General features: G+C 39.4%; 1 protein-coding gene across 2 annotated transcripts in view; it reads right to left on the bottom strand.

Moving 5' to 3' along the window:
* The window catches only part of irf2.L (interferon regulatory factor 2 L homeolog), a 35080-nt gene extending 16450 nt beyond the window's left edge, over positions 1-18630 (bottom strand). Inside the window, 2 exon segments of one of the 2 annotated variants that reach the window (NM_001095257.1) lie at positions 2378-2484; positions 18489-18630. In NM_001095257.1, coding sequence (NP_001088726.1) covers positions 2378-2464 — 87 coding nt within the window. In that variant the 5' untranslated portion in view covers positions 2465-2484; positions 18489-18630. 2 annotated transcript variants of the gene reach the window in all.
* Positions 18631-22092: the final 3462 nt, after the last annotated feature.

The following is a 22092-nucleotide window of genomic DNA, read 5'->3' as shown; positions in this document are numbered from 1 at the left end:
CTGTCCAACACTTTTTCAGTTCAGTTGGTTTTAGACAGTTCACCAGAAATAAAGACTTTTTCCAATTCCTTTCTATTTTTTGTGTGACTGTTTTTCTAATATTGAAGTGTAAAGTGTCATTTTTCACCTTCTAAAGCAGCTCTGGGAATGGGGTCGTCGACCCTGTAAACCGTTCTAAATTGATACATTTCTTATCTTTGTCACTGATGAGCAGAATTCCTGAGTTTCATTACAGTCATCTGTTACAAATGATACATTTTCAGAAGTATCTCTGGAGTATTAGCAACTATTGTATCAACTAAATGTTGAAAAATTGTAACAGTTTAGAGTCTGCACCTGAATTACTGAGCTGCCAGACACAAACACCAAAGACAGGGACATTAAACTTTAAACTAAGATTTTAGAAAAACTGTAAAAATAAAATAAAAAATGCAAAGTAATTGAAAAATTTTTGGTGAACATTCTGAAAACAATTCAACTGAAAGAAGTGTTTGGAAGGTGAACACCCCCTTTAACTATATAAAAAGTAGGATTGTTTTTTCCATCAATATGGATTCATAAGGCAGAATCATTATTAAAGAGAAATGTAAAAATTGATTTATTTAAATACCATATTTTTTAACTTTCTGAACAACTTTTTCTGACAATTTTGCTTACCAACTTCCTTCTGATCCAAAACAAAAGGTTTTCCCTGGCCGCAACACAGTAAAGCTACTAGTTAGCTGAATAGTTTCTTTCTAAATAAATGTTATCAAAACCTTGTGCAGCAGCAGCTAACTGTTCCCCATTATTTCAGTCCTGTATTAAATGCTTTCATAAGCCCATGACTGGCACGTTTTCTGCAGAGATTAAGCTCCATAGGAATGTCTCGGGGAGTAAGACAAACACAAGTGTGTCAGTTTATTAACTGGAGAACAAGTAAGTACTACGGTGTAGCAGGTCCGGACTGAGAAATAAAATAGGCCCTGCCATTTAAGGTACACAGAGGACCAAACAGAGGCCCAAACAGCCCCCACCAGCCCACTAAATATGGATTTTCTATGACACCCTAGCATTTGCCAGAACCCACATATTGACAGTCCGGGCCTGCTGTGTAGGCTGGCAAAATGTTGGTCAGGCAACAACCCTTGCTTTTAAGAATGATATTTTACAAACTTCTAGTCTTTGGCAGTCTAGTGTTAAAGGGGCAGTATAGCCCATTGTTCAGCATAAGTGCAATGAATAGGAAACGAAAGCTACCCCATATGTTTGGATCTTGAGAGGGAGATAATTAAATTGTCAGTCCTGTTTATCTGTGAGCAGCTTCTGAGGCAAAATTCTCTTAGGGGGTTCATTCACAAACATGCAAAACAAATTGTATAAAAAGAACGTCAAATTCACTAAAGTCCCACTCCAGTGTCACTTATAAGGTGGGTTTTTTTTACACAGTGGCATTAAATTGTTGTTCCATGTGCCACATTTATGAATTTGGAGTAACAAAACTGTAGGAACAGCTTACAACAATTTGAAGTTAGTGTTCCAGGAGAAACTACAGGTATGGGGCCGGTTATCCAGAGAGCTCACGACCTGGGGTTTTCCAGATAACTGATCTTTCCATAATTTGGATCTCCATAACTACTAGAAAATCCCGTAAACAATAAATAAACCCAATAGGCTGGTTTTGCTTCCAATAATTATATCTTAGTTAGGATCAAGTACAGTGAACTGTTTTATTATTACAGAGAAGAAGGAAATCATTTTAAAATGTTGTATTATTTGGATAAAATGGAATATACTGGAGCTTTTCCCTAATTTGGAGCATTCTGGATAACGGGTTTCCAGATAACAGATCCCATACCTGTATTTCTATTTTTCCTTTTATCATATGTAACCATATAATAAAATTGTTAAAGCTAACATACAAGAACCTTTACTTTAAAAAAAGGGACAGTTGCAATTGTAAATTAAGTAGAATCTTAGATTTTCATATCTCAAGTTATGTGTACATTTATAAGAAAAGGGTTCTTTTTCTGTCATAGGGTCCAGTGGCAAAACACTTCAAAGGTCCCTGTAACAGAAAAAAAGATTCCTCCCAATCTTCATCATCAGCATCTGTACATACTTACATACAATTATAACCCGTCTTTGGACTCTGGGAACCCCAGGACAACTACATTAGTCTGGGAATAGTTCTGCCCGATCATGGAAATATACAAAATGAAGGTTAGCCTGTACATGTAACATATTTGGAGTGAAACAGAATCAAAGTATATCAGACAAGCAACTGACCACCAGAATGTTGTCCAGTCCAGGCTCCAGCTGTTGGCAAATTGGGTCAGACCATAGAATTTTCTTACATAGCTTATACATAATAAAAATACACAAACAAAAATCTTACCTTATTTAACCATTTTAAGCCTGGAATAAGATCTTTATTTATTTGTTCTTCTAGCCAAGGTCGCATTCGCATCCTTTCTACTGGCATTGTACCAAGATGATTAGCAACTGGAAAAAAAAATTATTTGACAAAAAAAGGTTTTAGAAATCTTTCCATAATTTAAATAAATATGCAAGTATTAGTAAAGTGTGCCCCCAGCCCAGCATCATGGAAGCAAGGCAGAAGATCAGTTAGCTGTGTCAACAGGTCGGCTGTGCAATGGGTCGCGGGGCTGGGGGCGGTCAGTGGAACTATTCCGGTTGCACCAACTACTTGATACGGACACGTTCCTATCATTTTTATAGGAATGTGTCGGTATCGATTTGAGGCGAGGGCCACACGAAACATTGATATTTATAGACAATTTTATATAGACACTATAAAGTGAAATCAGCGTACAATATGATTTGCTTTATTAGAAAGTGCTACCAATAAGAAACATAGCAAAAGATCTGATACATAATGTTGTTGGAGGTAGTGCGATTTATGAATGGTATGTGGAAATACAGTTCCTTATCAGTCATAAAACGGATATAGAAAGCAAACTGTTTACATGACCTTTCACAAACAAGGATACTACATGTATGCATTGGCACAAGGCTCTACTGACACATCATGAGACACTGGTGAACTGGAATAGCAGTAAATGTTCAGCCTATTTATTCACGCAAAGGTTTATATTGCCTGTACTGCTCTGGAGCCAAAATAAGTAAAAGAAGAACTAATGAAGCAGAAAGCTTTATGGTCACTAAGGGCCACATTTATAAAGCTGTTCTTTGTTTTTGAAGGGAAAAAAAAACACTAAACATTGACCCTTTAGGGTCTGGCCACACAGGCAGATTCAGGGAGATAAGTCACGGCAGCTAATCTCCCCAATCTGCCTACCCCTGCCTTCTGCTGGGTAAAATGAAAATCGCCTGGGGGCAGGCACTCGGATCGCTTCGTTTTCCGAAGTCGCCCGTAATTGACTCACTCGGAAACTTCGGGTGACTTCGAAAAACTAGATGCTCCGAGTGCCTGCCCCCAGGCAATTTTCATTTTAGCCGGCGGAAGGCAGATCGGGGAGATTAGTCGCCGCGAAGAAGATGAGATTTGTCGCCTGGCGACTAATCTCCCCGTGTGGCCAGACCCTTAACACCGTGGCACACCATTTAAAAGAAAAAAATATATTTAACACAGAGAGGCACATTTATCAAAGGTAGAATTTTGAATTCATGCAAGTTTTTTTTTTTTTTTTAAACTCTATCAAATTCGAATATACTCGAAATTCAATTGGGGGGGTTATTTAATAAAAAAATTAAATCTAAAACTCGCACAAATTTTACCGACTCGAAGTCTGTAATCAAATTTGAATCTGATTTGACTAAACTCAATTCGAGTTTTTTTTCCCGAAAAAAACTCAAATGTCAGAAAGGCTACTAACATGTCCAGACCTCTCACATTGACTTATACATGATCTCAGCAAATTTTAGGTGGTGAATAGTCGAATTGAGTTGGGTTTTTAAAGGGCCAGAGTGTGATAAATCTGAAAAATCTAATTCGAGTAGAGTTTGGATAATTCACAAATCGAATTGGAGAGTTTTAAACATAAAAAAAAATAGAAAATTAAAATTTTTCATTCGACCCAAGTAGACACTGAGCCTCTATATGCAAACAAATGGAAACTCGAGCTGTAAGATACACCACAGTATTGAATTGTAAAACCAATGACGTGCCACATGCAACATATACGTAACTCTTTTGACAATAGATTTAAAAGGGTTTATACAAAAAAAAACCCCAACACACACATCTGGCTTCAAACAGGTCAGTGAATACAATTTCTGGATTCCAGTGGAAGCAGTCAGATCTGATTTAGTAGGCAAATGCATAAATAATACTTATGGCACATTGGGCATTCTGTCCAGAAACCAATAACAGCATTTGTGACCAAACTTGTCTGTTAATACCTGTTGTAGAAGAGCGAGGCAAAAGCTCTGCCTATGGCACACAAGTGTTTTAAAGTAATGAAAATATAATGCAGTGTTGCCTTCACTGATAAAACTGCTGTGTTTGCTTAAGAAACACTACTATTGTTTATATAAATAAGCAGCTGTGTAGCAATGGGGGCAGCCATTCAAAGGAGAAAAAGCTCAAGTTACACAGCAGATATCAAATAAGCTCTGTCTGTCTAATGGTGTTATCTATTATCCATTAGTTAACCTGTGCCATATAGCCGTTTTTCAATTTCCGCCATTGCTCCACAGCAGTTTATATGAACTATAGTAGTGCTTCTGAATCAAATAGATCAGTTTTACCAGTGCAGGGCAGCAGTACATGATATTTTCATTACTTTAAAACACTTACATTTTTTGGTGTTACTATTCCTTTAATAAAGCTGCCCCTAAGGGTCTGCTGATCTAGAACCTATAAATAAATTATTTCTTGGCAACAAACGTGAGAGAGAGCAAGGTATTCATTCTGTAGTTTTTTTATCTTCTACATAAAACCTAAATCTTGCGTATTGTATTGTTATGTAACCTGTGCCGATTCCCAAATTAGCCAATGGAGAGGAAACAATGAACATTTTGTCGCCTGCCGATTAATTGCATCACAGGTGACAAAACGACCCATTTATCAATGCCCTAAACAGATTTGAGAAGGAAGAGATTAACAGAAGTACAAGGAAGTCTTGACAGTTGGAGAATGTATTTCTGATGTATTGTCTTTAGTCTGGCAAATTGAAAAGGGAGTATCAAAGGACACGTAGAAACTGCTTTCAAACACTATTTCAAAAACTATTAAAACAAATTAAATATTTTATTTTATAATAACATATGCTGATTAAGTGCTTACAACTACAATCCTTCATTATGCAAAAAAAATAAAATAAATAAATAAATAAAAATAAAATAATAATAATAATAATAATAATAAAAGTGCCTGGACAGTTTAATCTAATCCATCACTAGTTTATCACTAGATAATGTATAAGAGGTAACTGGCATTCAAAAGAACAGACTCTGACATAAAGTGAGCATGTCGAGAGAGACAGACTGACATGAGTGGGACCTTGTAACCTCATTATTTCAGTAAAGGTAAATAAATCACTGAGGATTATAAATTTCTTACCATGAGTAAAACGTATGCATAATTTCAGGGTAGATACAGATTTACATACATGGCCTGTTTAGAAACCCTTCAGGATCCACTTGTTTAGAGACTTTACCAAACCAGTTTAATTTAGCATGTATGCCCAAGCTTCAGACCAGTACAGGGCAATGGTGAAAAGTACATTTTGGCTAATCTATTGTTTATTTTCTATTTGCTAAACAGGGTTTATGAGTTTAAGGGTTACCACCTGTATTTTACAGGCTGAGTGTTACAATGGTACACGATTCTGAAGAGAAAATTATAATAGCTACAGGAAGGGTGGTGGATATCTACAGATCTTAATATACTAAGGCAGTGCCAAAATATTAATATCCCCTCACTATGAAGGCTTTGAAAAGCAGTCCTCAAAACTCTAGGTGCTCGCAGCAAAAGAAAAATGGCCTTGAAGCAATTATTTTGTCAGTTTCATGAATACCTCAGAGCTGTTCACATGGAAAAGACCCCTCATACGGTAAGTTTGGTTTGTATTTCAGGAAATCCAACTGGTATCTAATTAAACCTGTAACATAGCCATGGTAATGTGGGTTACATTCACTGAAATTCACTGTAAATCATCTGTGAGCTCTGACAATATGATTAACTAATTATCCGATACATCACATGGCCACAGGCTGGATTATGCTACTGTTTATCATACCTCCCAACACTTGAAAAAGAGAAAGAAGGACAAAAAGTTCTGCCCACGCCCATTTTGCCGTCACACCCCCTAAATACCAGGTCCATTTTAGAAGATTTGTAAGGCAGGTCATGGAAACTTTGAACAAAAGTCTGGTGGTTTTAGGGCAATTTTTTTATGTTTGTTTATACATTTCTGCTAATAAAGGTGATTTTCCATTTAACCTGCGTCAGTTCTCCCAAGAGACCTGCTTATCTTAAATAGTTACAATTGTACCTTTGCTTATCTTAAATACTTACAAATGTATTTAACTGCAGGTACTGAGTGTTCTGGGCTCTCTGCCAAAAAGCCTCTTGTTTAATTAAGTAAGGGCTCTTACAGATGAGTGGTTGAAGCTGCGCTCCCCTTGTTCCGTGTTTATGCGTTCAGCCGCAGGGAAGCGCAGGAGTAGACGCATTCAGTTTTTTTCAGTGGGGCTGTACTCACACAGGCGCCGAACGCAGGTTGAGACGCAACATGCTGCATTTTTCCTGCTTTTGGCGTCTACATGCGCCTGTGTGAGTACAGCCCCATTGAAAAAAACTGAATGCGTCTACTCCTGCGCTCCCCTGCGGCTGAACGCATAAAAACGGAGCGCAGCTTCAAACGCTTGTCTGCAAGAGCCCTAAGAAACATTGTATTTTTTTCTGGCATCAGTGCAGGAGATCAAAAAGAAACTCGGGACATTACAGTAACAATCTGGGACTGCAGGCTGAGCTGTCAAAATCAGGACTGTCCCACCAAAAACGGGACAGTTGGGACGTATGGTATTTAAATAAATGATGTCCTAGAAGCATCAAAGAGCATGAAAAGCCCCAAGATTACTGGGCCTTAAAGGAACAGTTCAGTGAAAAATAAAAACTGGGTAAATAGATAGGCTGTGCAAAATAAAAAATGTTTCTAATATAATTAGTTAACCAAAATGTCATCTACAAAGGCTGAAGTGACCGGATGTCTTATATAACAGGGCAGAACACTTCCTGCTTTGCAGCTTTTCAACTCTGAGTTAGTCAGTGACTTTAAGGGGGCCATATGGGACATAACTGTTTTACCCATGAGTTTGCAATTGAGCCTCAGTATGCAGGTCAGACTAAAAAGCAAATAGCTATGACCATTTGGCACCCACTCAAGTCACTGATTGGTTACTGTCTGGTAACCAATCCGTGGAAACCAAGAGAGCTGCAAAGCAGAAATTAGTGTTCTGGCTATTATGTTAGACGTCCAGTCACTCCAGCCTTTATACATTACATTTTTGGCTAATTATATTGATTTTTTTTTTTATTTTATTTTGCACAGCCTATCCATTTACCCAGCTTTTATTTTCATACTGAACAATTCCTTTAAACAGCTTTCCACCAGTATGTTTGTGTGTTTTGGAGCAAGGGAATATCTCCTGCCAAAACACATGGTAACACACTGAACAAAAAACGCATTTGTTTTTCTGTTGAGCAGTGTTTACTTCTCTCAAAAACACATGATTATCTTAAAGCAAACCATGCACAGATAAATGAGCACATGACCTTAAAACTAAAGTGACTGCGATATATTGTATCCACTCCAACCAATAGAAAACGAAATTTGTTTCCTCTGCTTCCTAGGGCAGAAAATACTATTCAATGCTACAACAAGGAAAAGCCAGAAATGGGAAATTATTTTTATCCTTCACATATAAAATCAGCACAGAATTGAGCAGAATTTTGCCAAGAGGAAAGATTGACAGTACAATCAGCGTTATTGCTCGCTAACAGTTCCACTGAGCAGGGCCTACATCAGATCTTTAATTTTGCTGTAAATAAAATATATTGCAATGGGATAACATTTATTCAGTGTTTATGCAACATTTGACTATGTCTGGAAACACTCAGATTACCACAAAACGTCTAGCACCTGGAATCAGATTCATACATTAAGGGGGTTATTTATTAAAGGTCGAGTTGTGTTTTCCCTGAAAAAAAATTTACCTTTTGTAGGGTAGTTTCAGTAAAAACTCGAATATTTCAGGATAAAAAAAAAAAACTAAAGTTTTTCGAGATTTATTATGCCCAATGCTGCAAAAAGTCCAAATACGAAAATACTTCAGCTAAAACCCATTGAGGTCACGTAGAAGTCAATGGCAAAGGTCCCTTGATCCATTGAAGATGTTTTTAGCCTTCATGATTTTTTTTTTTCTCGAAAACTCAGCCATTCCAAATTCTAGGTTTTTTCGCCGATAATTCGATCAATTTGAGTTTTTCCCCCTTGATTGCATTAATTCAGGTTTTGTAACATTCGGGTTATATCATAAATGAGCAAACGTTTGGGTTGTGAGTTTATTCAAGGTAGAAAAAAAAAAAAACCTCAAACTTGACTTTTAATAAATAATCCCCTAAGAAAGAATATGAATATTATTATGGGGTAAAAATTGGTATTGCATTCATGCAACATCATTATAAAGACTAAGAAAAAAACACTGTTGCAGAGTTTCATGGTGTTGATTTTATTTAATTTACTTTCAGGCTTTATATTCTGCCCCTTTTCTCAAATCATATTGTTCATAAACAGCTCATCTGCACTGATGCCTTCCCTCTGCAGGCTGCTTGCCATTTTTTCTTATCTGTCACAACTGCAACAAACTTAAAACAGAACAAAGACAAATGAATGTTGCTCATTTGGTTTGTTTGCAAGCGTTACTATTACTCTTGATGTTAATTGTTAAAGGGACACTGTCATGGAAAAACATGTTTTTTTCCAAAACACGTAAGTTAATAGTGCTGCTCCAGCAGACTTCTGCACTGAAATCCATTTCTCAAAAGAGCAAACAGATTTTTTTATATTCAATTTTGAAATCTGACATGGGGCTAGACATTTTGTCAGTTTCCCAGCTGCCCCAGTCATGAGACTGGTGTCTGCATTTTAGGATGGAATTACTTTCTGGCAGGCTGTTATTTCTCCTACTTAATGTAACTGAATGTGTCTCAGTGGAACTTGGCTTTTACTATTTAGTGCTGTTCTTAGATCTTCCAGGGAGCTGCTATATTGTGTTAGGGAGCTGCTATCTGGTTACCTTCTCATTGTTCTGTTTTAGGCTGCTGGGGGGGGGGGGAAGCGAGGGGGCAATATCACTCCAAGTTGCAGTACAGCAGTAAAGAGTGATTGAAGTTTATCAGAGCACAAGTCACATAACTGGAGGCAGCTGGGAAATTGACAATATGTCTAGCCCCATGTCAGATTTCAAAATTGAATATAAAAAAATCTGTTTGCTCTTTTGAGAAATGGATTTCAGTGGAGAATTCTGCTTGAGCGGCACTATTAACTGATGCGTTTTCAAAAAACATGTTTTCCCATGACAGTATCCCTTTAACATTTACTCTCCCGTACGTTGAGTACAGACCGCATTCCATGTCATGCACAACTAGTCTAGTCAGCTCATTAGAGTAGAGCTACAACCAAGATATTCAAAGCTAGTGGGAAATTCCCTTGGAAATTCCCAGGATAATCCTGCTTTTGAAGATTTGTGTGACAGGTGAGCACCTTTGCCAACACAGAACAAAGGACCTATACTAGAGTTTAGCACGTTATATTTATAAAGTTAATTTGCCAGGAAAATTCTAAACTGATCATAGTTTGGTGTAATGCGACCAATTAGATACAAACATCACTGTAAAAGCTGGCCAAACAAGCGGATCTTGCACAAATATGCCCACCTTGAGGTGGGAGATATCTGGCTGATCGATTGTCATAACTAAGAGAAAATGTACAGTCGAATTGAGAACCGCATCAAAGTACAGATGCTGTCCTTGACCCAACGGGGATTTTTTTTTTTTTTTTTAAGCCCTACTGATTGACATCTGGCTGACTTTTGGTTAGATATCAATCAGGGAAGCCCGTTGGAGGGCTCCATACACTGGGCAATAAATCGTAATCTGTCGGCACTAAATCTGCCCATGTATGGGGGCCTTAACTCTCTGGCACCAATCAGATGTTTGCTTTTAATCTGCTCCACTAGAAAGCAGTAAAATATAACTGCTGTTTGCTGCAGGTTACTGAATAACTTCGCCCATGTTTACAAAACATTTGTGATGAGTCCATTTTCATTTAGCAAATCACGTATAAGGCACTTTATTATCAAAAGAGATACATAGGACAGGTCAAGTTGTGGTATAACACTTCTACTGAATAATGAGGCTAGTCATTGGGCGTGTTTTTAAAATATTCAGACAGATGTGCTTATTGTGGTTTCATTTTAAATAATCATGTAATAATCAGCAGTGCAATGAAAACAATAACTCCTTGCCAGATATATTGCTGCCTCTGAATGGTTGGTTATTGCAGTTGTGTGCACTGCTAACATCAGGCAGGTTTTACTGCAATGTTGTTTTTTTTTTTGTTAACTTCCTTCCTTCTACTTCCTTTTTTTAAGTGCTAATAATAGAGCTCTCTGTTGGCTGTGAAATGATTTAAAATCAGAAATACTAAATCATAACATATAGGCCAGTCGAAAGGGCTGTATAGAATGAAAAGCATATACAGTAAGCCATTCATGTGTGAGCACTACTAGATAAACCTCCTGGGTGTAGCACACATACCAGCTTAAACTTTCTTCCTAGGTGTAAATGTATTGCTATCATTGAGCCACCAATTGGCTTTATCAGGACTTCATTAGTGGCATAACCCCCGTCTTTTTATTTCATCATACTGAAATAAGAAGCTTTCTAAATACAATCAATTAAAAATTCTGTACTGTTTCTGAAATAATCAAGTTTATCGTCACTACTCCTCTGTCAGCATCTGTTTCTCTTCATGCAGGAGTTGGGTGTCAGATATTCATTGACAGTTAGATCCAATATAGAACTCACTCTATTGAAATAACCAGATGTCATGTCTCTCTACATGCAGAATTTGTGCAAAAGGCAGTTATTTTGTTAGATTTTGTTTGTACTGGAATCAGTAATTTGAGTGAGCTCTAATACTGCTAGGAAAGAAAGCCCCCCCCCCATATAAGATATATTGGATCTGTCAATGAAAATCTGACACCCAACTGCTGCATGAAGACAGAATGAAGAGAAATAGATGAGAGAGAGGGATAGTGAACATAAACTTCATTATTTCAGAAACAATGCAGAATATTTAATTGATTGCATTTAGAAATGTTCTTATTTCAGTATAACGAATTCAGTTCCCCTTTAAATGAAGACTGTCCCACCAATGAGTAAAGGGGAGGCCAATAAGGCAAAATAATTGGGATCTATGGGACACAGTCTCACCGTATTTGTCTAATGTGCAGTCATTTTAAATTACCTTTTTAGTTCTAAATTTTGCAAGCCGTTATACAGGGCTGGATGAAAGAAAATAATCTGTTCAAACCTTGAAATGAACAATTTCAAGAACCAAAAAACTTTTGCATGTAATTGTAGAACAGCTATGTGATTGTTTTGCTGTTGCCATCTGAATCACTCAAAATGAGCACGGGCTGGAGGCACAAGCACAGCCAATAAAGCAATTACTGAAATGCTCTGTATTACACATACATACCCTACTTGCTCAAGCCTGTGAATAACAGAATTTAAAGGGGATTTAAACAATTGCAAAATAAAAATTTAATATAAGCTTCAGCACACTGAAATAATAAGTTTTCAAAATATAAGCATACATACCCCACTTGCTCAAGCCTGTGAATAATAGAACATAAAGGGGAAAGATCGCAAAATGAAAATTTAATATAAGCTCAGCATACTAAACTAAGAAATTTTCTAAATATAATCAATTAAATATTCTGTACTGTTTCTGAAATAATCAAGTTTATCTTCACTATTCCTCTCTCAGAATCTGTTTCTCTTAATTCTGTCTTCATGCAGGATTTGGGTGTCAGATGATCATTCAAATATGGGCTTGCACTCAACAAAATGAACAAACTAGGTGATATTTTTTTAAAAATTGTATTGATACAATAGTGCAGAAATGTTACAACACATATGAAAGTCAATTTAACAAGTAGTATCAAGAAAATCAGTTCAACAAGATAAGTATTATAATCTAAGTAGATACCACCTTGGTGCAGTTTGGTCAGTATATTCACTTCCTTTAACCTGTGATTGCACCAAGGTGGTATGTACTTGGATTATAAAACGTATCTTGTTGAACTGATTTTCATGATACAACTAGTTAAATTGACTTTCATATGTATTTTAATGTTGTAACATTTCTGCACTATTGTATCAATACAATTTTTTTTAGAAATACCACTTGGTTTGTTCATTTTGTTGAGTGCAAGCCTGTATTTGAATATTTTGTGCCGTTTTAGGCCTTATATGGAGGCCTGTTTCTGGGGCTTATTGCACCTGTTTATCTGTAGCTAAAAAAAGTGCCCTCCACTGATTTATATTTGTATATGTCAGATAATCATTGACAGTTAAATCCAATATATCTTATGGGGGGGGCTCCTTTTCCAAGAAGATGTATTAGAGCTGACTAATAAATTTGTGCTATAGGCAATTATTTTGTTAGATTTTGTACTGGAATCAGTTATTTGAATGAGCGCTAATAAATCTGCTAGGAAAGGAAGCCCCCATAACATATGTTGGTAAAACAGGACAACCTCTGCATATGTTGGGGTCCCTAAAATTAATTTGTTGTGGGTCTCAGTATCATCTAGTTACTTCATTGTTTTCACTATGCAAAAATATCAGTTTATAGAGTTAATTACTATATAGGGTGTTTCTCTAGCCAGAAGCCTCCTGTATAGGATGCAATCACTTACGGTGCTGCTTCTGACATCAGTGCTTACCTGCAAAGGCTTGAGCCCCTAGCCTTGCAGAAAAAAGATGATCACAGAAGAAGCTGCCAGAGAAAATCTGACTTTTAAAAAGGTCTCTCCTCAAAAATATTTGATTTTAAAAAATGAAAAAACCGGTACTCGTGGCTTCACAAGTTCTAGCTACCTACATTTCTATGCCCGGCTTATAACATTCTTGTGACATACTTGTAATAGGCAATATTCAAGCTGATGCCCCCAGCTTCTAATGATATACATGTATACAGACTGTGTATTTCAACACCTGAGCAATCTATGGGCTCAATCTATGTACTTGTATTATTTTGTTAATTAATAACAGAACAGACTATGACAATGAGCTTAAACCAACAGGGAGAAACTCAATGACCTCCAAACTGCTGTTAAACATCAATGGCCTGAAAAACTATAAGCATTTAGACTTTTGTTTTTGTTGGGGGGACTTTTTCTTGCTAAACCAGTTTTTCAGCATTATACAGAATCAATTTTCAGAAACATGACCAGAATATAACAATGCTGCATTCCTCCTCAGTACTGCACTATAAATTGAAAAAAACAATAATATAGTATTTTTTCTGGATAACAGATGTGATACCTTAAATATGATATACCATAGACAAGCAAATTAAAAATATATAGAACTGTTGCCATAAGATAACAACCGTATTTTCCCTTTATAGTTTAAGTGATTACATTACTATGTTACAATTTCTATTTACATCGCAAACAAACTAACACAATCATTTTGCAAAAGATCACTCCAAGAAAAAGTGCCTGAAATACATTGTATTATTCTGTATGAGAACAAAGCAATTCCAGTGGCATTTGTCATAAAGTGCAACATGTTGCTACAAGACTTTCTGGTACAAGGTGCTAATGCTGCCTGGGCACAAGCATCAAACTTATTTACACAACAATTTCTCGCTCTATATATTCCTCACAGCAGTGACTAGCTCACACACAAGACCAGTGCCCAATAAGAGAATCTTTTTTCGAGTTTATAAGACCGTCTATCATTATTTAAAGGGGTTGTGCACCTTTAAGTTAACTCTTAGTATGAGGTAGAGAGTGATCTTCTGAGACAATTTGCAATTGGTTTTCTTTTTTTGTGTGTGTTTAGCACATATTTAGCTTTTTATTCAGCAACCCTCCAGTTTGCAATTTCAGCGGTCTGGTTGCTAGGGTCCAGATTACCCTAGCAACCATGCACTCAAATAAGCGACTGGCATATGAATAGAAACATGAGTAAGTAGCAATAACAAGAAATTTGTAGCCTTAAAGAGCATTTGTTTTTTTACATGGGATCAGTGACCCCCATTTGAAAGCTAAGTATGTGTCAGAAGAACAAGGCAAATAATTAAAAAAAAAAAACTATTAAAATAAATAATGAAGACCAACTGGAAAGTTGCTTAGAATTTGCCAGTCTAAAACATATAAAAAGTTAGCTTAAAGGTGAACCACCCCTTTAACGTGGCATCCATGAACACACATTTTCAATGGAAAAAATAGATAGCCAAGGACAAATGTCCTTTGGTAGCATGCTCAGATGAGAATTAGACTCAGTTAAATGTACATGTTACGTGAAAAAAATTCATGCAGTATAGTTGCTATAAAGAATACAATGAATTATTTGATAAGTAATGGGAGAATAGTTTGTTCGAAAAAGAATCTGAAATAGAATAAAAGATAATGAAAATAACATAGTTAGAGAACCCCACACTGTCACTTATTTTAGATTGTAAGCTATACTAAGCAGGGCACACATTATGTCCCATCATTTTTATGTTTGACGCATACATCCTTCTATTATACATTGCTGTGGAATATGTTGCCACTTGATAGGAACTGTTAAATAGACAATTTGGAACTGCAGCTGATATACTCTATATCCAGACATCATGAAGGCGGCTTATGTCTGCCGGCAAAGCAAATGCCAACAGTACCCTGTGCTGGCAAAGGAACCAAAAACTTCACCAATACAATTTACCACTACGTATTCTGGAGACCAAAAAAACGTATTTATAAATGCAATGGAATTTATCAATGAAACGGCGGCTTGCCAGCTCTATGTTATCTCACTTATCTTACATAGTATGTCTTATATTACATATGTAAACATGGGGAGGGAGTCCATTCCTTCTCGGTGCTAGGAAAACGTAATGCTTTCAACGCCATTTGGAAAAAATCAAAGAAAACGGAGGCTAAATCACACAAACTGGGTGTGATTCTCATTGGAGGATTGTTTTATATTAATCATGGTTCTGAAGAGCTGGGAATAGATTTTATCAAGCAGAATATAATTCTGATGCTGCTGAACTACAACTCCCACAAATGGTTTAAGCCTTAATATGTTAAAGTACGCTGGAAATTACAGTCCAGCAGCAACTGATTAAATACGTCTACTAAAGGTGCCCAACCATACAAAGTACTGATACATCTAGCAACTGAACTTGTGGAGTAGCCTTGAAAACATTTTCACCACTCATTCCAGAGACTTCAGTTAAAAAGCATTACATTCAATTGAGCTATACCTACAACACAATCATGATTAGGGACAAATAGCCTTATAGTCATTTCTGTATAGTTACAAGTCAGAGTGCAATCTTAGTGCCTATGAGGAGTTTAAGGTATAACTTTAATTTGTAGGACTGATACACTTACAAGGTTGAGGTAATGGGGCATGTAGCAATTCCGATGTGCACATGGACCCACAATTCCAGGCAACTGCAGCTCAATGCTTGGAGTCGAAACGTGCACCACTGCCCTTAGAGGCTATTTAAAGGTCAACTAGAGCCCCAATGTACACTTGGGCGAAGTAATACACTTGCATGAATGCACAGTGCTTCTGTAGTGCTTCTGTACTCCTTCCAAATGACAACAATGTTCTGCAATTCAAGTTTCAGACTCTTTTCCTCTTACATGGAATTTCCAAGTTCCTCCATGTAGCTCAAATTCTCAGAACTGATACCATAACAGGGGGCCGGAACCACCTGGAGTTGCATCAAGTTCATCTTTGTGAGAGGCAGTACAACAATCCCATGCAGTTTGTACTACCTAAATAAAATACTTGGGATTTTACTACCGTAATTAGGCTCACCATTTAGTAACTTAAACAGGATGCACAAATAAAATACACAAGTAAACAAAACCATATGTCCCACACAGTTTAAACACCACCCTGAGACAGGTTACAGATAAACTCAGTATTCTCAATTTCTTCAGATCCTATATAAACACAATCATAACATAATGGCACCTGTTTTACTATGGAGAATGGGTTCCACACTAAAATTGCCCAATATATTTTCTACAATAACCGCATTTTTCATGTTTCCCTACGTTCTTTCAAAAAGCCAAAACAGAACTCAAAAATTACTGTTTTAATAAAATATACAGTGAAACCTCAATTTTACATCCCCTTTTGGTAAGTTTCCCCTCGTTTTACATGGATTTTTTTTAGTAAAATGGGGGGGGGGGCTACAAGCTGCTTTGAGAAACCTACTTATACCACAGATAGTGTTGAAACCTTTTTGATAAAAGACTGTTAAGTGGCAAACGTAACTACAACTTTTCCTGGAGCTGGTGCTGAAGGTTAAAATTTGAAAAAAAAATAGTGTTCAATTACTTGAAAACGTGGCAAACGTAATAAGAACATTTTTTGTAGATCTGTTATCCCTTCTTTCTCTCATAGTATCACAAAGTCTTATTTTTAATGTATACTTGCCATCAGGCAAGTATAATACAATCTGCAGCTCTTCTACAACAAGCCGGGAGTTGTAGCGAATGCAGTGGGTTGTTTTGCTCCAATACAAAATATTACTGACATTACAGCTTTTCCTTTCACACTACCATAACTGCCACCTTTCCCCAAAAAAATAAATATGTTGGGCACATAAGAGTTACCTTAACACTGCCCAGTGGGACTCAAAGCAGCCACCAATGCATGATATGGCCACATTAGATAGGATGGAAATGTAGGAAGGTTGGAATAATACATGAGGGTTGTGGGAGCTGCAGCAAAGTAGCAGGAGGGTTGCAGAGTCAACATATCTAGTGTATGTACGAAAAGACCCCATGAAATACCTAATAATATGTGCACAATATATGTCTTTGGTAGTTTTACCTTCTCAGCCCCCCCCCCCCCCTTGTATTGGTGCTTCCTGCCTTCCCCTCAGACCAGCCCTTATCCCTAATCTTCAGGTGTGACAAGTTTACCTGAGAGCAATATATTTCTATATCAAGTACACTGGGAGCTAATGCAGCTTGAAGATAAAGTCAATCTCCACACAAACGGGAGAGCAGGACCCTGGGGGTGACAGTGACACTACATTGGCAACAATATATCATTGAATACAAGAAGGTGGCAGAAACAGCTGTAAAACGACCTGTCATATTTTGTTTTTCACAATAGTTAACGCCAAAAGGCAAATCCCTGATGCCGCCATATTCCCTGTACGTTGGTGTTGTTGCCACATAGGACGGAAACAGAGACAGTCACTAGAGCTTGCACAGGGTAAAAGCGCGACTGGCTCGGCAGGGCCCTGGGACTCGTAGGCGCACTCAAAATGGAGGCCAGTGGGCAGGCCGTGCGCAGCGAGAGACTACACCCGGCCAGACATACTAGACAGGGGGAACAGTCTATGGACACAGCTCAGGTTGAGATGCCAAAGGCGGATTTACAACCCAGGCGCTTCTGACACATTGAAATGTCGCTCGCGAATTGTCGCCATAACAGCAGCAAGTAAACCCCAAACATTGAGCCAGCAGCGATCAGGCAGGCAAACTTTGTTACTCTAAGCTTCTGATCCCCACACATCGCTGTGGTCCAAAGGGATCTCTGGGAAATGTAGTCACCCTCCCCTAGCCCCGACTGATTGCAGAACACATTAACCAGTAACATTTCCCCAGGCTGTATGCAACCCCCCAGCTGCTGTCACATTGCAACTTGAGAGTTGTGGAAGTTGCCAGGCGCAGACATTCGTACGTGCAACACAATCCTGCTGACGTACCCACCGGGGGGCTATTTTAAAGGCGTTTACATCAAAGCCGTAAATAGCAGCGAGTCAGCTGGGCGAGCAACTGAATGACATGTAATAATGGGGGGCAGGCAAGCTTTGCGTACACACGGACTGCTCTACACCAGCAGAAAATCCTCAGCAAATGAACTACACTGACTACTGGCCAGTAATGATCTCATTCCCCACTCACACCCTGCTGCCAGGCCGACTGACTACCCAAAGCAGCTGCACCCCCACCCCCCAAATCCAAAAGTGAAAATAAAAGTCTGTCTTCTCCACCGGCATCATTATCCCTCCCGCTGTGCCCCGGTCTAGTGCTCATGGACTCTTTATTCAGCGGCCCCTGTGTCTCCCCTGTGTCTGCACCGGAACTGCTCGTCGCCCATACAACACGTTATTACAACAGAGCCATGGACAGTTGCTCGGTGGAGTCGAGTGGTGAGTGCCCAGGAAGGGTGCAAAATGGAAGTTACATACCAGCACTAAATGAGATCGCAGGATCAAAACTAAAAGTGACGGCTCCAGATCGAAAGCAAAACAAGGAGAGAAAAGTGTGTGAGAGAGAGAGAGGGCTCAGCCAAGAAGTCTCTCCCCCCTCCCGGCTGATGCTGGATTTGTTTGTTTCGGGTTTACTCAGCACAAGGGCAGGGAGGGGAGGGTTTGTATAGTGCGGAAGCTTCTCTCTGGCTCTCTCTCCCCGCCGCCGCCACTGCTACTGCTGCTGCCTTCCCATTGGCCAGGCCGGCCCACAAGCTCAGAGATTCTCAGAAAAAGGCAATTTCATTTTCACTTCCCTGTTGCCGCTCTCGGCGTCGGCAGTTTGTGTGAGGCGGCTGTAAAAGGCAAAGGGCGGACTCATGTCCTCAAGCAAATCACCCGACGGTTGTCTCACAGCTAAAATACACTTTAATTTCACACTCCAATCAATAACTGTACGTGTGTGTGGGGTCACGGGGCCCCATACAACAAAACCTTTGCGCCAGGGCCCCCCTTACAAGTTAAAAAAAAATTGGGGCCCCAAAAATAATTTTTTTTTAAAAAAACCTTTGCGCCAGGGCCTCCCTTACAACAAGTTAAAAAAAAATTGGGGCCCCATAAAATATTTTTTTTAAAAAAAATTGGTGGCAGGGGCCTATAGATTATTAAAATAAAACATTGGTGGCCAGGGGATTAAAAAAAAACAAAAAACCCCACATTGGTGTCAGTAGAATTGAACTCGTGGCTTCAGGACTTCAATTATAGCTGTTTTCGTGACTTCGGGTCTTTTCGCTACTTCAGGATTTCAGTGTCGGCTCCTTTCATGACTTTGGGTCTTTCCGCCGCTTAGGACTTCGTATGTTCGACACTTCCACATCTGGCTGTTTGGGACTTCACAAGCAGAGGCACGGCTGCGGAGCGGCGAAGGGAGGCCCGGCTCTTCGAAAAGTGCAGCACTGCCGGCCCCCCTTCAGCCCCGGGACACTTCCCCCCCTCCCCCCCTGATGGCGGCCCTGTGTGTGTGGTCTGTGCCCAGTGTCGGACTGGCCCGGCGGGATACCGGGAAAATACCCGGTGGGCCCCGACCCTAGTGGGCCCCGCCGGGCCAGTCCCCCTCTCCCAAATAGTTTTTAAAAAAATAATTAAAAAAATTTTGGCGCATAGCAGCGACGTTTGCACATGCGCGCCGTTTCCGTTTACGCATGCGCACCGTTTGCGCATGCGCGATGCGCCACCTGGGCGCCGAGCAAGGATTCGCCTAACAAGTAGGTAGCGGGGGCCAGAGGGGGGCCCTGGACACCAGTCCCGGTGGGCCCCGGCCCCCCAGTCCGACCCTGTCTGTGCCATACTGCAGCTCGGTTACAAATCACTAGGTTTATTTATCAACACTGGGAACAATCACACCTGGGTAGCCAGTAACTAGGGTTGTCACCTATTCTGGAAAAAAATACCGGCCTTCCCATATATTTAACTTTTTTCCCTATTAATTACATTGGGATCAACCATCGTTTTAACCGGCAACTGTACCAGTATCCCATGGAAACCAATCTTTTCCACAAGGAGGAGAGTGTGATAACATTTGGTTCTTTAGGGGAAACGATATTGATAATTTTTGAGGGACATCTTCTTTCTGCCTCAGTGTGTGCAGATGAAATGTTCTGTTTTGCTACAACTAGACGGTTCCACATTTCTTCACCAAAACAAGAACTCCGCTGGTAACAGGGGTGAACTTCATTACAACAAATGAGGCCTTTCAAGTTTCATCTAAAATATTTATATGCTCCCTGTACAATGCTCTGCAGGGTTTCAGAAGGATTAGGATGGAGGAGGGGAGCTGGTCATTGCCATTGTGCCCGGTAGTGATATGTGGGTCAGCAAAAACTCAGCCTGAACCGGATCCTAACCCACTAAACCTTAACCTGCAACCAATCCTAACCCACAAAATCTTAACCTGCACCAGATCCTAACCCAAAAAACCTTAACCTGCACCCGATCCTAACCCACAAAACCTTAACCTGCAACCAATCCTAACCCACAAAACCTTAACCTGCACCCGATCCTAACCCACAAAACCTTAACCTGCACCCGTTCCCAACCCACAAAATCTTAACCTGCACCCGATCCTAACTCACAAAACCTTAAACTGCACCCGATCCTAACCCACAAAACCTTAACCTGCAACCAACCCTAACCCACAAAACCTTAACCTGCAACCAACCCTAACCCACAAAACCTTAACCTGCACCCGTTCCCAACCCACAAAATCTTAACCTACACCTGATCCTAATCCACAAAACCTTAACCTGCACCCGATCCTAACCCACAACACCTTAACCCGCACTTGATCCTGACCCACAAAACCGGCACGAACACCCCCATCGCCGCTCATACATGCTCACAGGCGCAAATACAAGTGAAACTAGCAGACTTTTGCAGATGGTGAGTTGTCTAGTTTATGGGGCAGTGAAGCAGCAGTTAATACTGATGGAAGTTGAGGGGACATTTATTATTTTCGCTTTAGGTGCATCGCATGTGGGATAACTGCATATCAAGGAAATGAAACAATTTCCAAGCGTTTGCTCTTTCACTTTCAATTAACATAAAATTAAGGCCTAGAGGTAGGGCAGCAGGAGGTGGAGAAGTAGGATAATATATTGCATTCAGGCTGGGTTCTTTCATACTTTAGGATTAATGCAAAATAAGATCAATATGAACAAGATAGACTTACACCAACCACTTCCCCCACACTGCGGACTGGACCACAACCGTAACTGAACAAGTTTATTATGAAGTAGACTGCAATATTCCAAGAAATTTTGCAAAGTGGTGTTTGTTTGTTTATGATTTTTTAATTATATAGCTTTTTGCATAAGTATTCAGGGCATAACTATAAAGACAAGTAATAAAAAAATATATATAAACTTGTAGCCATACAAGTCATACAGCAGATAGTTTGGAGCATTGGGGGAATTGTAGTTCAAACATATAAAAAGGAAAATAGATAGATCAACGCTCATCCCCTGGTTCCGTTTCACAAATTAATTTAGTATCTAAGCTAATGCATGTATTTTGCGAAACAAGGGTTTTTAGTTACAAAATTATGATTATAAAATTGATAAGCCACAATACCACGTCAAGGTAAAACCCATATGCTGGTCCTAACTGTTTACCTCTGGTCAGGTCTTTTCTGGGTTGGCATCTCCCTGCATAACTGCATGTCTAGGGGTCAGTTTCTCTAGACCAAGGCATCGGCTTAAATGGGCTTGATCCTCCACCATGCCAGTAGCATTTTTATAAGGGGAGAGCTTTGCCATCTTCAGCCGCTTTGGTAATCTTCGGAATGAGACCGGCGCTTCAGGAATGTTTGTGAGTTTCGGCACATGCACAGTTGTCGCAAAACAGAAAATTGCTCCGACTGCGCATGCGTTGCTCCGCCGGTCTCATTCGGAAGAGGAGATGGCGCCTCTGCTGGACAGAATCTGCACAGAGGGGTAAGTAAAGAGTTAGGGGCATTTGCCCTGGGGGGGGCGGCAGCTAGGCTGGGGGGAGGAGGAGGGTCTATGTAGGGTAGGGGGGAGGTAGGGTTTTTTTTTTTTAAGTGTTT

Source organism: Xenopus laevis, chromosome 1L, assembly GCF_017654675.1.
Source record: "Xenopus laevis strain J_2021 chromosome 1L, Xenopus_laevis_v10.1, whole genome shotgun sequence".
NCBI lineage: Eukaryota > Metazoa > Chordata > Amphibia > Anura > Pipidae > Xenopus > Xenopus laevis.
This window is presented reverse-complemented; position numbering and strand designations above follow the sequence as displayed.